This window comes from Bubalus kerabau, chromosome 22, assembly GCF_029407905.1.
Source record: "Bubalus kerabau isolate K-KA32 ecotype Philippines breed swamp buffalo chromosome 22, PCC_UOA_SB_1v2, whole genome shotgun sequence".
Lineage (NCBI taxonomy): Eukaryota > Metazoa > Chordata > Mammalia > Artiodactyla > Bovidae > Bubalus > Bubalus kerabau.
The window spans coordinates 19367792-19384628 of NC_073645.1; the positions used below are offsets into that span (position 1 = coordinate 19367792).

A 16837-nucleotide genomic window follows, 5' to 3' on the forward strand; every position below is an offset into this window, starting at 1 on the left:
TCTGAAGTTATTGATATTTCTCCCAGCAATCTTGATTCCAGCTTGAGCTTCATCCAGCCCGGCATTTCACATGATATACTCTACATGTAAGTTAAATAAGCAGGATGATAATATACAGCCTTGATGTACTATTTTCCCTATTTGGAACCAGTCTGTTGTTCCATGTCTGGTTCTAATGTTGCTTCTTGACCTACATACACGTTTCTCAGGAGGCAGGTAATGTGGTCTAGTATTCCCGTCTCTTTAAGAATTTTCCACAGTTCGTTGTGATCCACGCAGTCAAAGGCTTTAGTGTAGTCAATGAAGCAGAAGTAGATGTTTTTTTGGAAATCCCTTGCTTTTTCCAACATCCAACATACAAAAGATGTTGGCAATTTGATCTCTGGTTCCTCTGCCTTTTCTAAATTCAGATTGTACATCTGGTAGTTCTCCGTTCACATGCTGTTGAAAAGCCTAGCTTGAGGGATTTTGAGCATTACCTTGCTAGCATGTGAAATGAGTGCATTTGTACGAGGTAGTTCGAACATTCTTTGGCATTGCCCTTCTTTGAGATTGAAATGAAAACTAACCTTTTCCAGTCCTGTGGCTGTTGCTGAGTTTTCCAAATTTGCTGGCATATTGAGTGCAGTACTTCAACAGCATCATATTTTAGGATTTTATTTATTTTTTAAATAGTCTTTAAAATTTTTTTCATTTATTTATGGCTGCACTGGGTCTTCATTGCTTTCTCCAGTTGTGGTGAGTGGGGGCTTATGATGGTGGCTTCTCTTGTTGCAGAGCACAAGTTCTAGCTGTGTAGGCTCAGTAGTTGTCCTGCGACACGTGGGGTCTCCCTGGACCAGGGATTGAACCCGTGTGCCCTGCCTTTGTAGGCAGATTCTTAACCACTGGATCACCAGGGAAGTCCCCATCTTTTAGGATTTGAAATAGCCCAGCTGGAATTCCATCACCTCCACTGGCTTTTTTTGTACTGATGTTTCCTAAGGCCCACTTGACTTCATATTCTAGGATCTCTGGCTCTAGGTGAGTGATCATACCATCGTGGTTATCCAGGTCATTCAGATCTTTTTTGTATAGTTCTTTTATGTATTCTTGCCACCACTTCTCAATATCTTCTGCTTCTGTTAGGTCCATACCGTTTCTGTCCTTTATTGTGCCCATCTTTGCAGGAAATGTTCCCTTGGTATCTCTAATTTTCTTGAAGAGATCTCTAGTCCCTCCCTACACACACATGCACACACATACAGCCTTCCTGTTCTATTGTTTTCCTCTATTTCTTTGCACTGTTCACTTAGGAAGGCTTTCTTATCTCTCCTTTCTGTTCTTTGGAACTCTGCAATCAGATGGGTGTATCTTTCCTTTTCTCCTTTGCCTTTGACTTCTCTTTTCTCAGCCATTTGTAAGGCCTTTTCAGACAACCATTTTGCCTTTTTGCATGTCTTTTTCTTGGTAATACTTTTGATCACTGCCTCCTATACAGTGTTACAAATCTCCGACCATAGTTCTTCAGGCACTCTATCAGATCTAATCCCGTGAGTCTATTTGTCACTTCCACTGTATAATCATAAGGGATTTGATTTAGGTTATACCTGAATGGCCTAGTGGTTTTCCCTACTTTCTTCAACTTAAGCCTGAATTTTACAATAAGAAGTTCATGGTCTGAGCTACAGTCACCTCCCAGTCTTGTTTTTGCTGACTGTATAGAGCGTCTCTATCTTCAGCTACAAAGAATATAATCAGTCTGATTTCAGTATTGACCATCTGATGATGTCCATGTGTAGAACTCTCTCTTGTGTTGTTGGAAGAGGTTGTTTGCTATGACCAGTGTATTCACTTGGCAAAACTCTGTTAGCCTTTGCCATGCTTCATTTTGTATTCCAAGGCCAAACTTGCCTGTTACTCCAGGTATCTCTTGACTTCCTACTTTTGCATTTCAGTCCCCTATGATGAAAAGGACATCTTTTTTGGTGTTAGTTCTAGAAGGTCTTGTAGGTCTTCATAGAAGCATTTGACTTCAGCTTCTTTGGCGTTAGTGGTTGGGGCATAGACTTGGGTTACTATAATGCCTGTAATGCAGGAGACCTGAGTTCAATCCCTGGGTTGGGAAGATCCCCTGGAGAAGGGAAAGGCTACCTACTCCAGTATTCTGGCCTAGAGAATTCCACGGACTGTATAGTCCATGGGGTCGCAAAGAGTCTGGCATGACTGAACAACTTTCACTTTTACTGTAATGTTGAATGATGCCATGGAAGCAAATCGAGATTATTCTTTGTTTTTGTGGCTGCACCCAAGTACTGCATTTGGGACTCTTTTGTTGACTATGAGGGCTATTCTATTTCTTCTAAGGGATTCTTGCCCACAGTAATAGTAATGGTCATCTGAATTAAATTCACCCGTTCCTGTCCATTTTAGTTCACTGATTCCTAAAATGTCAATGTTCACTTTTACCATCTCCTGCTTGATATTACACTACCTAAATGCTAAACAGTCTGAAAGGAAACCCTATTGGTCCCCAACACTAAAGGCCAATAAATTCACTCTGTTTACTCCAGTTTAAATTATATAAGGGGCTGGAAAATTACACTGAGATAATTTTCAGTTACTTGTTGAGCAACAGGCCAGTTAATCAAGATTGATGAAAGGGCATGAGTTCCATGGTTCAACTCCTTTTTGGAGATACCAGAGTCTTTTATATATAAATAGATAAAACGGACTGGGAAACAAAGACTTTATGATTCCTCTTGTAAAATCAAAAACTTGATTGAGTCCTATCCTAGTGAGAACTAAAGTTAAGGATATAAACGTTGATAGGATTGAGATAAAGCTTATATCAATTTGTCTATGGGGTTTATATAAGATGATTACAACTCTTTTTAAAAAGCTTTTTTATTTTTGATGCAAGTATAATTAAATTACAATGTGTTAATTATTGCTGTACAGCAAAGTGACTCAGATATATATGTATATACATATGGCATATTGAATGGAGTACTTTAACAGCATCATCTTTTAGACTTTTTTAATCATGGCTATTCTGACCAGTGTGAGATGGTACCTAACTGTAGTTTTTAATTTGCATTTCTCTAATAATTAATGATACTGAGCATTTTTTTCATATGCCTATTGACCATCCATATATCTTTTGAGAAATGTCTAGGTCTTCTGCCCATTTTTTGATAGGGTTGCTTTATTTTTGTTGTTATTTTGTTGTATGAGCTGTTTGTATATTTTGGAAATTAAGCCCTTATCAGTTACATCATTTGAAATATTTTATCAAGTCTGTAGCTTATCTTTTAGTTTATGGCTCCCTTTGCTATACAAAAGCTTATAAGTTTGTGTCCCATTTGTTTATTTCCACTTTTATTTCTTTTGCCTTGCAAGGCCTAAGAAAATGTTACTACGATTTATATCAGAGAAAGTTTTGCCTATGTTCTCTTCTATGAGTTTTATGATGTCATGTCATGTTTAAGTGTTTTAGCCATTTTGAGTTCTAGCTTCATTTTACATGTGGCTGTCCAACTTTCTCAGCACCACTTATTGAAGAGACTGTCTTTTCTCCCTTGTATGTTTTGCCTCCTTTGTTAAAAATTGACTATGGGTGTGTGGGTTTATTTCTGGGCTCTCTATTCTCTTTCACTGAAACATATGTCTGTTTTTATGCCAAGACCGTACTGTTTTGATTACTATAGTTTTGTGGTATTGTCTGAAGTCTGAGAGCGTGTGCTAGGTCCTTTATAAATTCCATATAAGTTTTATGATTATTTGTTCCAGTTCTGTGAAAAATGTCCCAGCCTATTATTCATTTTAATGCCTCCTTTTGGATGAATTAGCACATTTATCCAACATAACAACTAGGACTTAGTTCTAAAGTATAGTCCAAATAAAAGACAAAAGCCACAATGGCTTTTATGGCCTAGACTTGTTGTTGACTTACTGTCTCTTCTGCCATATTGTAATGGCCATACAGCCCACAGAATGCAGAAGGGGACCACAGAGGGGTGTGAATACCCAGAGGTGCAGATCACTGAAGGCCTCCTTCAAAGCTGGCTACCACAAATTATGAAAATAGTTGTTACTCTATGAATCTCCTGAAAGGAACTGGGGACTCCCAGAGGTCCACAGACCATACTGTGCAATCTTCTGACCTTGATAATATAAGCTCTCATCAGTCTACATGATTTATGCTGTTTTGAAGATGATTCTCAAATCTGTCTCTCTTGCAGTTTTACTTGAGTTTGTCAGAAGTCACTTTAAAAAGGAGTAAGCCAGAAAGGTCCAGAGACTCAGTCTACCCAGGATTTTACCTCTGATGATGTCAGAGTGAGGGGCCTGGAAGAACAGAGAAGTTGTTCTTTAGGACAGACCTCATAAAGTGTCACATGGCCATTCATATCCTCATATCACATAGCCTCACATCAGGCTTTTAATATCTATGGGTTCATCTTAAATTTTGTTTAAATTATATTTATTTATTGGAACACCATGGCATGTGGGAGCTTCCTGCTCAGGGATCGAACCCATGTCCCTGCAGTGGAAGTGCTGTCTTAACCACTGGACCCCCAGGGAAGTCCCTACATTTTAAAATACTTTCTTTGTTCTAGATTTTTTTTTCTTTTGATGTGTACCATTTTTAGTCTTTATTGAATTTGGTACAATATTGCTTTTCTGTTTTATGTTTTGGTTTTTTGGCCATGAGGCATGTGGGATCTTAGGTCCCTGACAAAGGCTCAAACCCTCACCCCCTGCATTTGAAGGCAAAGTCATAACCACTGGACCACTTGAGAAGTCCCCTAAATCTCATTTTTTTGAAAGTGAAGTCGCTCAGTCATGTCCGACTCCCAACGACCCCATGGACTGCAGCCTACCAGGCTCCTCCGTCCATGGGATTTTCCAGGCAAGCGTACTGGAGTGGGGTGCCATTGCCTTCTCCTAAATTGAAGTATAGTTGATTTATAATGTTGTCCCAACATCTGCTGTACAGCAGTGACTCGGCTACATGCATATAGACTTTCTTTTTTAAAAATTCTTTTCCATTATGGTTTATCGTGGGATATTGAATATAGTTCCCTGTGTTATACAGTAGAACCTTGTTGTTTATCCATCCTATATAAATATTTTCAAACTGAACCACCTTCTTGGCTAATGCATTCCACAGATTACCTGTTACCAAGTAGTAACTTCTTCCATTTGTCCAAATCAGTCTCAGCTAAGTATCCCTGAGATAGGTTTGATTCCCTCATGCTAAGACTTGTCCAGTACACACTCACAACATGTCCAAAATACAACAGTTGTATATACCACATGCAACTCACCCAAACTCTTCATGACTATTGAGACATCCATCTTTGTTCTTTTTCAAAAGAACCAGTTTTTTAGTGTGTGATGCAGTTGTGCCACGTCCCCGTGGTCACATCAGCCCTCTCCTCTGGATGGCTATACTCCTATGCTCTGTCCTTCTTAAGACCTTGGCTGGCAGAGCTTCAGCACAAAGAGCCAGCCTTCAGCTACACTGAATTTTGGCCTAGGACAGGAACATGGTATCTCATTTCCTAAAGTCTGTCGCAACAATGCTTAAAGTCCACTTTGAACCATTAAGTTATCTATCTACCTGGCTTCTTGTAGCAGGACACTCCTTCCCCTGGCCTTTACCTGTCCTCTATTCCATGACATTCTGGTGGGCTTGCCAATCACACTGCCATCCCTTGAACCAAAGTGATGAATCCAAGAATGATAAACATCCAAGGCAGGCCCACCAGGATCTGGAATCGTTTTCAGGGAAGCCACAGAAAGCCCCATTTGCCTGGTCTAGAGTCAGAGAACTGCAAGAATGAGGCTGGAACTGCCTGCAGCCACTGTTCCTGTTACCACATTCAGAAGGTGAATATGTAGCCAGACACCACCAACAGAGCCAAGATGAAGACAAATACAGAGAAAGATTGAGCCTTTGGATTCACTCCTGCTGGAGGCTAGTTCCAGCTCCTTTTTTCCCAGTGCGGTGACTCAATACCGGCCCATAGGTTAGTTTTCCACCACTTATCAATGAAAGGAGCCATCAGACAATTGACTCTTTGGGCCATATATTATCATAAGAAATTTGTTTCCTGAAGCAGCACATGTGGAGAGAAAATAACAGATGTGGTGAAGGTCTAGAAAGAGGACTGAGAAGCTGCCAGCTGTAAAATGCAGGCAAACCAAGGAGCTGTCTTTCATGGAAGCAGACAGTTGAGTGGTGGGGAAACACTCCCAAATTTGGTGGGATGAAAATCAGTGCAGTTTTTTGAGATGGCAATATTTCTTTAACATTTGAAATGTTCCTGCTCTTTGAGCCAACAATTTGAAATCAATGCTGCATTGTTTGTTGTGGTAAAGCTGGCAACAGCCTCAAACTGTTACATCATTAATAGGGGATTGGTTAAGTAAATTGTGGAAATGTGTTCAAGTTCCATTGTTAATAGGGAAAAGAGCATATAAGACTGTGTTGAACATTTGCTTAGAGATGTGTTTTGTATGTGTATGTGCATACTAAGTCACTTCAGTCATCTCCAACTCTTTGTGATACCATGGACTCTAGCCCACCATGCTCCTCTGTCCATGGAATTCTCTAGGCAAGAATACTGGAGTTGGTTGCCATGCCCTCCTCCAGGGGATCATCCTGACCCAGGGATCGATATGTACAAAGCAAAAAGTTTGGAGGATCCTACATTGGATCTCTGTGGGGAGGTGACTTTAATTACAGAGAGCTTTCATTTTCTATGTGTGATGAGCCCAGAATACTGAAAAAGATTAATTTCTATTTTTGCTGCTGTTAGAAAGTGACATGTTGATGGTCTCCTGCTTACACAATTAATGTCAATATTCTGAGCTCTCTGGGCTAGAGGGGTTCATTTATCAATTCATTTGTTTGTTCAAAGGATTGAGTGACTGAGTGCCAGCTGGATAGATGCTCTTCTTGGTGCTGGGCATGTAATAGAGAAACAGAATCATCACCCTTGTGGACTTGTATACAATTGATTGTGAAAACAAAAAGCAGATGGTGATCAGTGTTTGGAGAAGCATAGAGGAAAACAATAGGGGAATAGAATGTTGGGGTGGAGACAGGAGGGTTCTATTGTATATCAAGTGGCCAGAGAAAGCCTCCCTGAGAAGGCAACACAAGGACCTAAAGGCATGAAGGAAGCCATGCAGCTCTGGGGGAAGTGTCTTTCAGGCCCAGGGGACAACATCTATAAGACACTAAAATTGAAGCATGCTTGATGAGATTGAAGCCAGAAGGACTTGTGTGGCTGGAAGGAACAATGAGAAAGTCAAAGGTAAGGAAGGGCAAGTCAGCATCCACTGGACTCGAGGCCATTGCACCACTCTTGAGAGGAGCAGCCACCCGAGGGATCACACTGGTTGTTCTGTTCAGACTAAGAGGGGTCAGGGGTAGAAGCAGGGAGAGGACCAGCTGGAAAGTGATTGGATTGCAATGACCCAGGTGAGAAAATGGCTTGGACTATGGAGATAGAGCCAGACATCCTGGAATGTGAAGTCAAGAGGGCCTTAGAAAGCATCACTATGAACAAAGTTAGTGGAGGTGATGGAATTCCAGTTGAGCTATTTCAAATCCTGAAAGATGATGCTGTGAAAGTGCTGCACTCAATATGCCAACACATTTGGAAAACTCAGCACTGGCCACAGGACTGGAAAAGGTCAGTTTTCATTCCAATCCCAAAGAAACGCAATGCCAAAGAATGCTCAAACTACCACACAATTGCACTCATCTCACATGCTAGTAAAGTAATGCTTAAAATTCTCCAAGCCAGGCTTCAGCAATATGTGACCCGTGAACTTCCAGATGTTCAAGCTGGTTTTAGAAAAGGCAGAGGAACCAGAGATCAAATTGCCAACATCCGCTGGATCATTGAAAAAGCAAGAGTTCCAGAAAAACATCTGCTTTATTGACTATGCCAAAGCCTTTGACTATGTGGATCGCAATAAACTGTGGAAAATTCTGTAAGAGATGGGAATACCAGACCACCTGACCTGCCTCTTGAGAAACCTGCATGCAGGTCAGGAAGCAAGAGTTAGAACTGGACATGGAACAACAGACTGGTTCCAAATAGGAAAAGGAGTACATCAAGGTATATTGTCACCCTGCTTATTTAACTTATATGCAGAGTACATTAGAAACGCTGGGCTGGAGGAAGCACAAGCTGGAATCAAGACTGCCTTGAGAAATATCAATAACCTCAGATATGCAGATGACACCCCTTATTGGCAGAAAGTGAGGAAGAACTAAAGAGCCTCTTGATGAAAGTGAAAGAGGAGAGTGAAAAAATTGGCTTAAAGCTCAACATTCAGAAAACTAAGATCACGGCATCCGGTCCCATCAGTTCATGGCAAATAGATGGGGAAACAGTGGACACAGTGGCTGACTTTATTTTTCTGGACTCCAAAATCACTGCAGATGGTGATTGCAGCCATGAAAGTAAAAGACACTTGCTCCTTGGAAGGAAAGTTATGACCAACCTAGACAGCATATTAAAAAGCAAAGACATTACTTTGCCAACAAAGGTCCATCTAGTCAAGGCTATGGTTTCCAGTGATCATGTATGGATGTAAGAGTTGGACTATAAAGAAGGCTGAGCACAAAGAATTGATGCTTTTGAGCTGTGGTGTTGCACAAGACTCTTGAGAATCCCTTGGACTGCAAGGAGATCCAACTAGTCCATCCTAAAGGAGATCAGTCCTGGGTGTTCATTGGAGGGCTGATGTTGAAGCTGAAACTCCAATACTTTGACCACCTAATGAGAAGAGGTGACTCACTTGAAAAGACCCTGATGCTGGGAAAGATTGAGGGCAGGAGGAGAAGGGGATGACAGAGGATGACATGATTGGATGGCATCACCGACTCGATGGACATGGGTTTGGGTGGACTCCGGGAGTTGGTGATAGACAGGGAGGCCTGGCGTGCTGCGGTTCATAGGGTCGCAAAGAGTCGGACACAACTGAGTGACTGAACTGAACTGATGGAGATAGAAGTGGTTAGTTTCTAAAGGTATTTCGAAGGTACGACTGATGGGTTTGCTGAACAGGTGGATGGCAGTAGTGCTTGTGACTCAGGGCTGTGTCGAGGCTGTCAGACCCCGGGAAGGCGACCCTTCTCCTCGGACTATTGGAAGCTTAAGCAGGGGAGATTCCAAGTCACTCCAAAGGGGTCGAGTACAAACGGGTGCTTTAAGCTGAAACTGCAGGAGGGTCGGTGTCAGGGAGGGTGGGAATTTGGGGGTTTCCTGTTATGGGACAGACCATAGTGTTGTAGCAACCTGCATACCGGCCTCTCCCCCCCCAACCTGGCCCACTGAAGACGCCAGGGGCAGCTGGATGTCTAATGCTGCAGCCTCGACACACTTGGTTTGGGAGTGAACAGAAGGATGAACTGCATCTTCACCCACTGTAGCAAGAGAAGACTCAGGGCCAGATTTAACATGTTTAGAAAAACCAAGTGCTGTCTCATTATTGTCTGTCCCCATGTCTTGTGGAGTAAATCTAGACCTGTTATACATAAGTTATAATGGTCACTTGTGCATTTAAAGACATGTGCATTACTCTTAGAACAAAATTTTATGAAGAATGGCAAAATGGTCAACATTAATCAATTCAGAGAGTATCATGGAGTTAGCCTCTTGAGAGTAGAATAAGTGTTGTCTTCAGAGGGGGAGTGAAAATGAAAGTTGCTCAGTCAGGTCTGACTCTTTGCAACCCCATGGACTATACAGTCCATGGAATTCTCCAGGCCAGAATACTGGAGTGGGTAGCCTTTCCCTTCTCCAGGGGATCTTCCCAACCCAGGGATCAAACCCAGGTCTCCTGCGTTGCAGGCAGATTCTTTACTGCCTTCGGCGGGGAAGCCAGGTGTCAGTGTGTACCTTTGAAGCAGTGAATATAAGCTTCATTTGAGAAACTTGAAAGGGAAGGGAAGAAACAATGAATGGTAAGAATATGCATATGCCACACAATTTTGAATGAAGTTTATTAAATAATATGTACAGCCAATGTAGTAATTTAACATCTATTTGTCAAATTGATCCACTGCATAAAGAAAAATAGATGGACAGAAAAATCTGTGTCTGCATGGTACATGCTCTTGGTGTGTAATTTAAATGGCAATACTTTAAATTAATTGGTTATATATAATGTCAGTTATTTTTCTTTCAGAATATGATTTTTGTAGTAACCTAGCAATAGGACTTAATACTACTGCAGATAAATAGGACTGCTAAAAAAAAAAATCAAAAATGAAATAAGAAAAAAACACTATAACTGAGAAAAGAGTTACTTTCTCTCCCAGAAAGAATGATTATTTAAAATTATAACACTTTACAATGGTATTTTTGTGCTAAAAATCTGCAGGTACGTTTTTTTGGAATTCCTTCATTTAAATATGCAAAAAACTTCATGACTTCCTTATTATACCCCCCTCCCCTTCAGTTCAGATTTTTAAAATTATTTTTCTATACAAAGTAGGTACATGGGCTATACAAAGTTAAATATACATATTTACAGTCCCACTTCTTAAGCATGTGATTTTTTTCTCTTACTGATCCCAGAGAGACTGCAAAAGATAAGTAGTGTGGGGCTTGCTTTTACCCAGAAGCATGGCTAATCTATTAAAATGTGTTGCAGGGCATGCCGCCAGTTAGTTACACTTGCGATTAATAAACCTGTATAAATATCTCAGCATAAAAATAGGTATTTTGTATTACTAAATGTGTGAAGACAAAGGAGCAGTTGGAACCCTTTGTTCCTTGTTTTGTCATACTAGGCAGCTGAAGTTTGATGCAGATTTTAACAGATGAGTTTATTAAAGATGGGCAAACTGGTGAGGCATACCTGGGATTCCCGAGATATACAAAGTCGGGAGGCTGGCGTCATATGCAAATGTGGCTTTACAAATTGGTTTATTTTCTAGCTGTATTTAAAGAGGTGTTCAAAACTAATAAGCTACTTAATAAGCACCCCCCTCAAAAAACAGATAAGGTTGTGTTATGGTTTGCATCTACGAAAGACTAGGAAACACATTAGCCAATATAAGAATTACATTCCAAAACACGTGAAACGCTGCTGTGCAAAGTGTATGTGAGTATGCACAGGGTCTATATTCGAAGGTGGAGGACAGAAACAGAGCGCCCTTGGATGGTGAGGTGGACCTTCCAAAGCACTGAGTCTTACTTAAGGAATAGCAAGAAGTCCCTTTCTACACAGGGAGCTCATCCACCCTTACCCACACGCCCCAGCCCCACCTTCCACCATTGGTTCCACAGCCTTTCCCCTTGGAATTAAGGCTCTGTGATCTGTTCTAGTTAAAAACCAATGTTTCTGGGAAGAAGTAACACATTCTTCTCATCTGTCATTTACACTTCAGTGTGAAGGAGTCAGTGGCAGTTGCTTTCCTGAGAGCAGGATTTGAAGGAGAGGGAGTGAGGGTCCTGTGGCTGTCTGAAGGGTGGCCAGCTGATACGAGGTTCTAAGATGAGTAGTGGAGACAGAAGCTGAGGCACTGAAGATGAACTTTGCCCACTTGGAAAGATTCCAGACTTTGGGACCTCAGGCCAATTCTGAGCTACCTGTGGAGAGCCAGGAGTCCTGTACACAACCCGACCAACCTGGAACTGCTCTCCTGTTTATGACCTCGAATGTGGATTTGTGGGGAGGATCAGAGTTGGAAGACCCTGGAAGCAGGTCTAAGTATTTCCAGCCACAAACTACCCTCGGACAAAGGTTCTTCCAGCATCCTAGTTGTTCAAAAGTGAGCTAATGGAGAGAGAAATATGACAATGCTTTCTAGGATCCCTACAGAGAAAATTCATCTCTTCCTCTCACACCCTTCTTAGCACATATCGCAGTCTCTCTTGATTCAGTATTTTTGTGTGTCTATCTCTCCAATCACCTCTGAGTTCCCAGCAGGCAAGAAAATGGGTCATTTCTATCTTTTTCTCTCCAAGGTATGTAACAGAGGTCGATAAACATCCTTGAATTGGATGAAGTTGTGACTGTACACCCCAGGCATCACAGAGGCCTCCCTCCTTGGCTCTGGCCCCTCTACAAGAGACAGGCCTCCTGAAGTAGCGGAATCACAGCCTCCAATGTAGGGCCGCTGCAGCTGCACCTTCTAAAGAGAAGCCTCACAGGGTGTGTTAGGATTCAGAACCCTGGATTCCTACATTCTGAGTGGTCCTTGGGCTCCTCGGGGGAGACATGGTGAAAATGGAGATGTGGTGAACCCTTTCTAAGGCCTGGAGCACGCCTTGCTCGTTGGTGGCCCCAGGCATCCAGTATACATCAGTGTGTATTACCTTGAGCTACTGAACACCATCCCTTGTTTTTCTAAGAATAAGCCTATCAACCCCCAACTGTCCTGGCCTAAAACAATCCAGAAAAGCAAGGGTAGAAATGGCATTCTGTAAATGACACTATGCTGCCCTGAAAGTGAATGCTTATACAAGCCAGTGATATGGAAGGAGCCATATGGCAGGGGACCTCAAGAGCTACAGGCTTCTTGCCTTAATCACCTGGAAATACAAATGGAACTACCTGCCTGACCACCCTGCTCCGGGGGCAAGCCTTGTGTGCTTTTCTGTCTGAACATCAGGGGTGTCAATGGTAACGCTGCATGCATGCTGAGTGCATGGGGTGCCTACTTTGACCTCTACTTCTCCACCTACCTCCAGTGGGGGACTTGGCCTTGGGTTGTTTGGGGTCTCTACCACTGTTTAGGGATTGCCTCGGTGGCTCCAACTGATCTGTAGCAATGTTAGGGGACCAGGAGGCTCCAGGGCAACTGGGGGAGTCTGTGTGGAGCCTTAGAGGATGGCTGGGGATCTGCCTGGTGCTCCGAGAGCACATGCAGGCTAAATGACCCTTTTGAGCCAAAGCTGGTCAAGCCTGAAGCAGCAAGAGGCAGTTCTGGCTTAACTGCTCTCTGGGACCATGCTGCCAGTCAGGTTACCCAAGTTGGGAAGAGGAGGGCAGGGCTGGCGTGGCTCCCAGAAGCAGCTAAGTAAATACCGACTTGCCTCATTCCTATTTTGCATGGTTCAGCCCTGTCCAATACACGCAGTAAGCTTCGACGGGCTCAGGTTTTAAATACAACACTTCTCTGTCCTCTCTTTTGCTTCTTACTTTATCCACTGCATTAGTTTTCCTACTGACTCAACGTTTAAATAAAGAGACCAATTCATGAATTATGCTTCGTCCTCCAATAAAAATCATCTCTGTGGTTTTCAGTCTTCTTATAGATACAAAGGCTTTACATAGTTGCCTGGGAAAGTACCAAACTGCCTTGTCCTTCTTGAAGTACCTATTAAAAACAAAAAAACACAGACACAATGAGAAGACTGACTCAGAACTGAGTTCAGAGAGAGAGTCCTTGATAACAATCCCAAAGCTTGTAGAAGGGCATATGGTTTCCAAATCACTTTGTCCTATCTTATCTCGTTTAGGCTGCAGAATAGCTGGGTGATAAGCAAGACATTTAACACTCCCATTTTTTTCAGATGAGGAAGCCCAAACTCAGAGAGGCAGACTTTAAACCCAGGTCCTCAGACTCCCAGCCGATGGCTCTTCCAGTACTTCTCTTTTATGGAAGAATGAACACAGCTATCCAACACACCAAGGTTAGGGGGATTTAGACTTAGAAACCATGGCATTTCTGAAAGTCCTCTGGATATGACCACACAGTGAAAGGAAATTTCTCTCCTAAGCCCATGCCTAAGCCCCAAATTGACTCCATGTCTTTGCTACCAACCTTGTCCAGGATTCCAGAACATTGAGCTACCACAAAGCCCTTCCTGGACTGTTTCACGTCCAGAATTGCTGGGTCCCTAATCAAGCTCCTTCCCTTGGAATTTTTTTCAAGTAATCAACTTTTAAAAATTAATTTATTTGACTGCTCCAGGTCTTAGCTGCAGCATGCAGGATATAGTTCCTTAATGAGGGATCAAACCTGGGCCCCCTACATTGGGAGTGCAGAGTCTTAGAAATTGGACTTTCTCTAAAGCTGGAGGGTGGGGTGGCAGACAGCTGTTGCACCATCATTACTCTCATCAGCAGACAACATAATTTGATCATTGCATGCTTTCCCCAGTTGGCTTGGATAAGGCTTCAGAATCCTTTGAACACATTTCAAGCAGCCACTACCAGTGGGTTGGAGTTCTTGCACAAACTAAAATATCTAAAAGAATGTGTCAAAGCTGCTGCTGCTGTTAAGTCGCTTCAGTCGTGTCCTACTCTGTGCGACCCCATAGATGGCAGCCCACCAGGCTCCCCCGTCCCTGGGATTCTAAGGCCATCTAAAACAGTTAGCTGAAGCCCCAGGGCAATGGTCAGGGAGGCTGCAGAGAACTGAGATGGTAAAGATTTTGAATCTGTGAAAAAGAGGACTATTTTTGTCTTACACGCTGTTTGTTGAAAGAACTTCAGTAAGAAAGTATTATTAAGCATCTATTTTGTTACAGAATCTCAAATTCTGATCTTTCTCCGCTCTATCCTATAAAGGTGACTCCTTTAATTCATCAGGTATTGCTTTGGTTAAAATTATTAGGAGCCTGGAGTAAATGAGGCCTTCAGACTCTCTACATATATGCTTGCACTTCATGGCAGAAATCTACATGCACATGTTCTTGTGTTGTTCCACAGGAGTTTTAAAAATTAAAATTTCCAAATGTAGGACAGACAGATGCACAATAGAAACAGAAACAGTGAATTCCTGGGCAGTCCGGTGGTTAGTATTTGGCTCTTTCATTGCTGGGGTCCAGGTTCAAGCCCTGGTCTGGGATCCCACAAGCTAGGCAGTGCCCCCACCACCACTCCCCCAAACAATTTTCTGATGGTGGTATAGGAACTGAGACGGCTCTCCTTCTGTGCAGAGAACAGTGCTCTTTTTGTGACTCATCACTCCAGGTTTTTCCTTCAGTACACAACAGATAAGAAAAACACGATATCACTTACCAACAAACCACCCATCATCACATTTTTCCATGACATCAACAATATCTCCATCTCGGAGTTCCAATTCATCATCATTCTGTGGTATATAGCTATACAATGCTTGGTAGCTAAATCTGTAAATTCAAAAAAAAAAGATCAGTAAGTGACTCAAATGCTGATGGCCATTAAATGAGTTTTAAAAACCTGTTTCAGTTAAATCAACATTTGGGTAGTGTTTCCTACTCATCAGTGGGGAAAAAAGTATTTTATTGGCTCTTTAATAACTTAGCATTGGGGGAGATCCATTCAACATGTGATAAGTAAATTAAGATTCAGAGGGATGGAGAATCTGAGAAGCAAGTCATGATTGGTGCTTTCATTTAGTTTCATCTGGTTGCTTTAGCCAAGCTTTTTTTATCTAGATGCTCCCCCTTGAAAGTTAATCAAGTTCTTAACACAAGATAACATGTGTAGATTGTCAGGGATAATCAGAAGTTACTTAGGTCCAGAGACAGACATTATATCCTAGTCACATACATTGGAGAGCATGAAGCAATTGTCATGTGTATATATATATAATTTTTTTAAAGTATATCCCAGTTACCACACTGTTTAGCAATACTACCTTGAGTTTCTTTACATGCCAACACATATTTTATTAATTGCTTTGAAATGTGGATGCCATTTTTCTAAAACTCCTGAAGGCATATCTATCCCAGTAACGGTCGGGGTTAAAATTTTCATTTACTTGCTAGTTGGCCTATGGCAATGTAGTCTGTGCTGTTCTGACAGGCTCTAGACAATGCTGGCAGAGAAGGCAATGGCAACCCACTCCAGTACTCTTGCCTGGAAAATCCCATAGACGGAGGAGCCTGGTAGGCTGCAGTCCATGGGGTTGCTAAGAAACATGATTGAGCAACTTCACTTTGACTTTTCACTTTCATGCATTGGAGAAGGAAATGGCAACCCACTCCAGTGTTCTTGCCTAGAGAATCCCAGGGACGGAGGAGCCTGGTAGGCTGCTGTCTATGGGGTCGCACAGAGTCAGACATGACTGAAGCGACTTAGCAGCAGCAGCAGCAGACAAAGCTGGACTACTTGTGAAATTGATACCTGCTCTGGCAACAAATAAAGCCTTGTTTTCATTTATTCTTTTGACAAATGCTTAAGAAGCACCTACTGGGACTTCCCTGGTGGCTCAGATGGTAAAGAATCCTCCTGCAATGCAGGTGGAAGAGATGTGGGTTCAATCCCCTGTAGGTCAGGAAGTTACCCTGTAGAAGGGAATGGCAACCCACTCCAGTCTTCTTGCCTGGAGAATTCCATGGACAGAGGAGCCTGGCGGGTTACGATCCATGGGGTTGCAAAGATTTGTACACAACTGAGCGACTATCACATTTCACTAAAAAACACCTACCAGTTCACAATTCTGTTTACTTGATACTTTGAAACATAACAGTAGCAGGCAAAACTTTCCGAATGAGCCAATCCTCTACCTCTCTCAGTGGATGTCAGTGAATCCCAGAGTGTGGGTGAGAGGGATTAGAAATAAGCGTTATCAGTTTCCAGAAACAAGAGGTTCGTTGTCCTCTGCTAGCAAGCCAAACTGCTAAGTCACAGCTGTGTCCAACTCTGTGCGACCCCATGGACGGCAGCCCACCAGGCTCCCCCATCCCTGGGATTCTCCAGGCAAGAACACTGGAGTGGGTTGCCATTTCCTTCTCCAAGCAAGCCAAAGGGGCAGTTTAATTTTCCATATTTATCCAGATATCGTGAGACTTTGGCAGATGGCTCTGTCTGCCAGAAGTAAGGTCTCTAATGCGGAAGAAGTGGCACTGATGAACTTCCATTTGGTAACTGAATACAT

General features: G+C 42.4%; 1 protein-coding gene and 1 long non-coding RNA gene across 46 annotated transcripts in view; one reads left to right on the plus strand and one right to left on the minus strand.

The window, feature by feature from the left end:
• LOC129636810 (uncharacterized) overlaps nucleotides 1–16837 on the plus strand; it is a 46789-nt gene that overhangs the window by 25779 nt on the left and 4173 nt on the right. The window lies entirely within an intron of this gene.
• The window catches only part of SORBS1 (sorbin and SH3 domain containing 1), a 231382-nt gene continuing 224536 nt past the window's right edge, over nucleotides 9992–16837 (minus strand). For all 45 annotated transcript variants that reach the window (XM_055560508.1, XM_055560505.1, XM_055560534.1 and 42 more), the window contains 2 exons: nucleotides 14992–15104; nucleotides 9992–13342 (listed from right to left, as the gene is read on the minus strand). In XM_055560508.1, coding sequence (XP_055416483.1) covers nucleotides 13275–13342; nucleotides 14992–15104 — 181 coding nt within the window. In that variant the 3' untranslated portion in view covers nucleotides 9992–13274. The remainder of the gene's footprint in view (nucleotides 13343–14991; nucleotides 15105–16837) is intronic.